The 8030-nt window shown below is 43.8% G+C and overlaps 1 protein-coding gene across 1 annotated transcript; it reads right to left on the reverse strand.

The window, feature by feature from the left end:
- Nucleotides 1-1947: 1947 nt before the first annotated feature.
- LOC119240307 (olfactory receptor 7A17-like) lies at nt 1948-7804 on the reverse strand (the record flags this gene model as incomplete). Its single annotated transcript, XM_037504663.1, has 2 exons — nt 7773-7804; nt 1948-2866 (listed from the first exon to the last, which is right to left on the reverse strand). Coding segments are annotated over exons 1-2 (951 nt in total), but the record flags the coding sequence as incomplete, so codon positions are not given.
- Between the last annotated feature and the right edge of the window lie 226 nt (nt 7805-8030).

Here is an 8030-nt window from a genome sequence, read left to right on the forward strand (position 1 = left end):
AAAGGACAATGGGACAGAGAACACAGCACTTCTTTGCGAAGTGTCAAGCAGACTTGCGGGATTTGACCTGGGTCCCTCAGTGGACAGCAGGGCTGGTGCCTGTGGTGGTCATTGCCTGTGGTCACTGCCTGTGGCTACAGGTGTGCGGTGGACACGCAGCCCACAAAGGTGCCCCCTTCATATCCAGGCCAGCTGAGTCCAGAGATGGAACCCTGTGTACTAGACCCAGCTCCAGTCACCAGGAGACTCAATCCACGGCAGGAACAAATATAGGGATTGGGGAGGGAGGTTACGACAACTGAAGACCAATTGGAGCTTCTGTGGACAGAGGGGAGGAGGTGGAGGTGACAGAGTTCACGTCTCAGCAAACTCAGACAACATTGAAATCCCAGACCCTCCACTGCTCACCTCGCCCCAAGGAAAACTAGAAGAGAAACAATCACAACTGGCTCCCAGCACCCCAGCTGTACACCTGGAAATGAGGTGACATAAATACTGAGAAATCAAGGAACACCTGAGCACAGGAAGGAAAAACAGTAGCACAACAGAAGTTCTGGCTCATAAATACAGGAGAGAGAAGCAGAGGAGTCTCAGTGATGTGGAGCAACAACATTAAATACACCCGTGAGTTATGGGAGGTGACTCAGGGCCGACGGGCAGCTGCGAGACCTTAGAAAGAAGATAAAGAAACAGAGTCTTCACCAAAGAGATGGACAATGTTAAGAGGAGACAGAAGAGTCTCCTAATGTAAATGACCACAAATATAGAAAATGTTTTAAAGAGAATTAATTGGCAAACAAAAATAACTTCAAAAATTGTAGATCCAAGTGTATAAATCACCCAATAAGTAAAACAGAGAGAAATAAGACAGACAGGACAAAATAAGGAAATGCTGCAAAAAATGTCAGACTCAGAAGTGGAAAAATGAGGATAGTGGATAACCCAGAAGATGGAGGAGAAGGGGGGAGGGACACTTTTCCAAAAAATCATAGCTGAGAATTTTCCAAACCTGAAGAATGAAATGAGCATGAATGTCCAGAAGTAGAGACGACACCCGGATTACAACATGAAAATGACCTACACCTCACCTGACACCCCACTGGTAAAGTATAAAAAATCAGAAAAAAAGAAAACAATTTTCAGGAGGCCTGAAAAAAGTGATTTGCAAAGGCATCCAAATGAGGCTGTTCTCATTATTCCCCAGTCACCCTCCAGGACAGGAGAGGAAGGAAGTGCTCATGATCCTACATACAAGGGCTTCCTGCCAAGAATAATCCACCCTGCAGAATTATTCAAATATGAATGTGTATAAAAGCTTCCCAAGGCAGAGAAGCCCATGGAGTTGATCACCATCGGGTCTGCCTGCCTGAAATAAAAGCTGAAATAGGGTTCTTCTATGAGAAAGAAAAAAGTAAACATGAAGCCCTGAGCAAAATGACATCACCAGGAGTATTATGGGTCAACAACAAACCACTGAAAGGAAGCAAGTAAAGGACAGAAGTAGGGACAGCTGAACAGTAACCCTTGATGCTCATGGAAGCTTTGATATGACACGGCTTTTCTGCAGATAATCCACAAACTGCTGTTTTTACCAGATACAGTTGTACATATTTTTCCTCCCTTTCTATCTATTATTTTGTAAGTACCCAATTTCCTGTATTAAACATTTTACTAATGAAAAATTCACTCATGCTATGCTTTTCTTAATACTGAACCGAGTATTCCAAAAAATTAAAAATAATTTAGGAAATATAAGATATTTATAATATATAATACGTAAAAAACTAGCGTCAAACTGTGTACATAAGACAAACCGCAGATTATCTCTGACTGACTGAGGACAGGATCATGACTCAGTCCATGGACTGTGAGCCCTGCTGCTCCCGACCAGACAATCTGAGGAAGCGGCCCCCTTCACGTTGGGGTTGCTCTGCAGCTGAAGAGCCTCACCAGGGCCTGCTTTATGTCCTTGTTTCTGAGACTGTAGATGAAGGGGTTCAGCATGGGGGTGACCACCGTGTACATCACCGAGGCTGTTGCACTGTCCCTGGAGTCGTGGGTAGCGGCAGAGCTGAGGTACACGCCGAGCGCCGTCCCGTAGAACAGGGAGACCACGGAGAGGTGAGACCCGCAGGTGGAGAAGGCTTTGTACCTGCCGCTCGCTGAGGAGATTTTCAAAACAGAGGATACAATCTTAGAGTAGGAGAAAAGGATGCCACTGAGAGGAATGATTGCCACAACCCCCGCTGCTAAATACATCACCAGCTCATTGAGGAAGGTGTCAGAACAGGCAAGCTGGATCACCTGGTTCAGTTCACAGAAGAAGTGAGGGATTTGCACCTGTGAGCAAAAGGACAGTCGCAAAACCATTAAGCTGTGTAATAGAGAATGCAGAAGATTTAACACCCAGCATGCAAGAAGCAGGAGGCCACAGAGTTTGGGGTTCATGATGACCATGTAGTGCAGGGGATGGCAGATGGCCACAAACCGGTCATAGGCCATGGCTGTCAAGAGGAAGTTGTCCAGTCCTCCGAAGAATATGTAGAAAAACACCTGGCTGAGACAGCCCGTGTAGGTTATGGCTTTGTTCCTTGTCTGGATGTTCAGCAGCATCTTGGGGACGGTGGTGGAGGTGAAGCAGATGTCGGCAAAGGACAGGTTGGCGAGGAAGAAGTACATGGGGGTGTGCAGGTGGGGGTCCGTGACGATGGCCAGGATGATGAGGAGATTCCCAGTGAATGTGACCAAGTACATGGCCATGAATGCCCAGAAGAGGAGGGGCTGCAGCGAGGCCTCTTCTGAGAGCCCCAGGAGGGTGAACGCTGTGGCGTGTGTTTGGTTTCCTGGCGCCAGGTCGCTGGTGAGCCTGGGGGATGGAGATAGAAGTGATGTCAACTTCACCACAGCAGAGCAATCACGGAATGAGTTTAAATGGTGTGAATTTATTTTAAATACATTCAGCTAATAAATTTCATCTTATAGAGCTAGTGCCTCTTACCTGAGTTTTCAAGGCGGTTGAATGGCCCACCTTCTCCTCATGCTGAAAATAATTAGCCATTCTTACAACCAATGCAAAATTTTCCAATTCAATATTTTCTTGGAAAATTTTCTGAGATTTTCTTTTAAATACACTTTACCATGATATTTTCCAAATATTGTTGGAATCATGGAGAGAAAGCAGAAATATCCTAGCCCTAGGGCCTCCCTTATGGCCTGGGGTTAAGTCTCAGGCTATCACCCAGGCATCCTGCGTTTGATCTCCAGCCAGGGAGGTGACACACAGGGCGTAGCAGACCTCTCCTCTCTCCCCGCTGCTCCCCTCCGCAGTGTATTTCAGTAGATCTGCCTGTCTTGCTCCTCACTCTTGTCTCTGGTGAGTCTTCTCACTCCCTGCATCTCTCTGGCCTACACCCCAGGTCTTCTATACATAAATAGTAAAAAAACAAAATCTTAAAAGAAACCCAAAATATCCTAGCCCAAAAAAAAGTTTTCTTCTAAGTATCTGTATATTTCATATGGTGATTATTATTGTTAAGTAAAATAATGGAGTTGTGTGTAAAGGTAGACTCAGGAGGAAACTTATATAATCACTTCCAATGTGGAGACGTTAAACAAAAAAATCTGAAATCAATGAGATTTTTTATGTGAAGGCCATATCACGTGGCAACAATATATGCATGAAAAGAACATTTGGCTTTGGGGGAGATACCAGAAAAAGATGTCAGTGCAGGAGGTTCCTGGCAGTGTTACAGAAGCAGAAGTTGGAGTTGACAGGAGGGGCCCTCCAGGTAGGGGTAGGATGAGAGAGGTTGGCAGGAGGCCCCGACCTCCTGATGCCTTGGAAGTTCCTGCATGAGACATGGTATATTTGCTGAGTTTCTACAGTGTAGATTGTGTTACATGTGCTGTGCCTAAGTGTGTGTGTTATGTATCACACCTATAAATTTTCTGTAATTTAATCCCTCCATAAACTATAATGTCTTTCCCTTCCCTTATATTTCATCTCAATTCTGAGTATTTGATTATAGAAGACAGCTTCAACGTGGGACAAATGTCTAATGTGCTTCACTTTACCTGTCATAAGGGGTTATTTCCCTTATTTTGCCACACACACACACACACACACCCCACACTCACACACACACACACACACACAACACCCTCTGTGATCCACGATTAGGGCATTTTTTCCTGTGCATTGAGGCTGAGGTGAGAATTGGAAATCACATCACTATGGACAACGAAAATAGGAAGTGATTTACTTTGCAAAGAATCAGCTCTCCAAATGGCACATATTAAAAAAACTAGCAACAACAAATGTTGGCGAGGATGTGGAGAAAAAGGAACTCTTGTGCACTGTTGGTGGGAGTGCAAACTGGTCCAACCACTATGGAGAGCTGTGTGGAGATTTCTGGACCTACTAAACATAGAGCTTCCATATGATCCAGCAATTCCACTCCTAGGTATTTACCCAAAGGACACAGAAACATCAATTCCAAAGAGCACCTGCACTCCTATGTTTATAGCAGCACTGTTTACAATAGCTAAGCTTTGGAAACAACCCAAATGCCCAAAAATAGATGACTGGATCAAGAAGATGTGGTACATATATACCATGGAATATTACTCAGCATTCAAAAAAGATAAACACATGCAATTTGCAGCAACATGGATGGCGCTGGAAGGGATCATGCTCAGCGAAATAAGCCAAAAAGAAAAAGAAAAATACCGGATGGTCTCACTCATAGCAGGAATCTAGAAAACTTAAATAAGGGACCAGGAAAATGAATATAAGAAAGTGAAAATCAAAATCAACAAAAAACTATGAACCAGAGACACTTTTTGGGGGTGGGGGGCGGAGGGGAAGGATTGGGGTCAGAATGGGGCGTTTGCAATTGTATGGGGGAATATAAAAATAAAATTTAATATTAAAAAAAAAAAATAAAAAGGCCACTTTTAGATTAACAAAAAAAAAAAAAAAGAATCAGCTCTCCAGAAATGTATTAAAGAAAGTTATTTTCCTCTGCATTTTAAGACACTGGATACCTAAAAACTAAGAACTTTGGCCTGTATCCTTATTTATTCATATTTATTTGTAACTGAGGGAATATAGGGTACCCCCACCAGGTATTGCCACCATAGTGCACCCACACCCACTCACTCATATTCCACCACCTCAAACCATTATGCTTCCTTCCCACCTGTTCTTCTGCTTCCCCCGGCTTCCCCACTTGGTGTCTCAGCTCTGTAGTCAGCCATCAAGGCTTAGATTCCCAGCTTGTCTTAATCTGTTAGTTACTTTATATTCCACGTATCAGTCACACCCTCTGATATTTATCTCTCTCATGACTTATTTCCCCTAGCATTATGATTTCAGGCTCCATCCATGTTGCCACAAGTGGCATAGCTAATCTTTTTTGATTGCTGAGTAGTGTCCATGGTGTCTATATACTACATCTTCTTTTTTTTTTATACTGCATCTTCTCGATCTGCTAATATGTTAGGATGTTTCAGCTATAATGTACAGTGCTGCAATAAACATGGGAGAGTAAGTTCTCTTTCAAATTATTTTTTTTTTAATTTTTTGGATGAATGCCTGAGAGTGTAATTACTGGGTCATGGTGGGAGACCCATGTTTACTGTGTGAGACGCGTCCTCACTGCTCGCTGTAAGGGCTGGACCAGGCTGCACTCCCACCCGCAGCGAGTGTGGCCCACTGCCCTGCATCTGAACAGCGTCCTGTGAGGGTCAGTGCCTTTGCACTGTCTGCTTCTTGGAGGGCCCCAGTTACCCTCAACTCTGGCTGGAATAAGCTTATTGGGAGATAAATGACTAGGTGAACTAATATAATAGTGTTTAATAAAAAAGTGTCAGAGTCTTAATTTATTGAGAAGTTTGGTCATGTTTTTCCTAAATATGTTTTTGCCAGAGAAGACACGTAGATGGTCAGCATGCACATGAGGGGGTGCTCAGGATCACTCACCAGGGAAATGCAAATCCGAACCAGGAGCCTCACCTCACAGCTGCTGACAGAGCTCCCAGGAAGATGACCAAAGTGGGAGTCGGTTGCAGAGAACCCTAGATGCTGTCGTGGGCTAATATGCTGCTGTAGCCACGGTGGATAACCAAACAGAGGCGCCTCAAAATAGCAAAATAGACTCCCCAATGATCTACAGTGTAGATTGATCCTATATGTACAAAGGCAATGAAAACAGGACATCGAAAAGCTATCCACACCCCGTTTATTGATCAAAATTTAGGAAAAAACATATGAGTCTATCAGTGGATGAGTAAAGAAAATAATGTGTACATGTATAGATATAAAAGTATATTCACAATACATGTATACAGTTGCTCTTAATTGTCCAATGAATATACATGGATTATCTAAACATATAATGTGTAATACATACTCAGGATAGTGTGTTGTTATAATACGTTCTATATAGTAAAATATCAAATAATATCCAGTCAAGAGAAGGAAGGACACCCTGCCCTTTGTGACAACCCGAGCACCTAAGAACGTTGTGCCACGTGACACAAGTCAGAGAACTACAAACACTGGACATGACTTCTGTGTGTGGTCCTAGAACAGACTTAAATAGCTTCCATGGACCAGGGTGGGGAATTTGGAAGAGGCTGTATCAGGACACAAACTTGAAACTGGTGGGTGAATAAGGTTCTGGAATCTACCCCATTGTGACAGAGTCAACAGTATTTTCTTACAACATTCAAAGTTATCAGGAGATTACTTCTTAATAATTTCGTGATGAAAATAAATATTAATTGTGTGTATTGATGGAGGTGACAGGTAGTGCTCCAGTGGTAATCAAATCACAAAAGGGAGGAGGCATAGTAATGAGGGAAAACAGATGTGACGTGAACACAATGTGTGTAATTTATTGTTACCACTAAGAATGCAGTAAACAGCGGATGTTTCAATACATAGTGGGACACAATAAATCGACTGAGGCCCACACAAAATGGAAAGCTTTTAAGCATTTTTCCCACAAGCCTGTATATATGTGGGTGAATTAAGTGCAAAACACTTATTTTGAAAAACTCCAGTTCATTTTGAATATTTGAATCACAAACCAGAATAAAAATGCAGGCTCTACATAAATAAATTGTAGGAATGAGCACAATTTGTAATTGAAAAAGCAAAATTCTAACAAGGAAAACTATGCAGATTTGCCGGGAATAGAGTGGTTGCAGAGAAAACTCGTTAGTATCCCACAACTGACATTGAAGAAAAAGTATTTCTTCTGTGAGCACCTCATAGAGTGGACGCACTACACACTGTTCCTCTCCTCAGCTGCTCTGTGAGGTCATCTGCCTCCATTAGTCTGGCTCTTTCTAATACAGCTCACCTGCTCACACACCCCATCCTAAAACTGAGCCCCTCACTTCAGTGCCGACCCCATCACATTTAATACTTTATTTTCCTGCTGCCTTAACTCCAGACCATCTTGGCTGGTCCTAACGTTGCTGGAACCATTTACGCCCCCAACACCCCCCCTTCAGTCTCATCCTAACAGATTTTCCTTCCTGTCTCTTCACTGTCAGCACCATCTCTATATTGTTGAGAGCAGTGGACAGTGGTTAGTCACAAATTAAGTAAATTAATTAAAAATTGGTGAGTCAGTCAAGCAAGAGAACAAGGGAACCACTTGTCCCTGGGCCTGGTTTGGTCTCTGTGACCTGAGGCAGAACTTCTCAGTTTGCATTTTCCCTGGATCTGTCACAAGTGCCTGCTGGGCTCTGAGACTCACCTGGGTGGGGGCTGTGAGGGGGGCTTCTCCATGTAGCCGTCTAGTCCCTCCTGGACGCTTGAGGATGGATCTGGGCTGTGTCACAGACAGGATCTCAGGAGGGCGCCAAGGGCTGGTCCCTGGGCAGAGGTCGGGCTACACAGACAGGAATCATGTCCTCTCCGGTCCCGGGTTGGACAGTCTGAGGGACCGAGGGAGACAGGATATTTACCGCCCTCCACGCGGTCTCATTAGCCACACCTCACTCTCCTGCTCCAA

This window comes from Talpa occidentalis, unplaced genomic scaffold, assembly GCF_014898055.3.
Source record: "Talpa occidentalis isolate TD23 unplaced genomic scaffold, MPIMG_talOcc4v2.1 talOcc4.12, whole genome shotgun sequence".
NCBI lineage: Eukaryota > Metazoa > Chordata > Mammalia > Eulipotyphla > Talpidae > Talpa > Talpa occidentalis.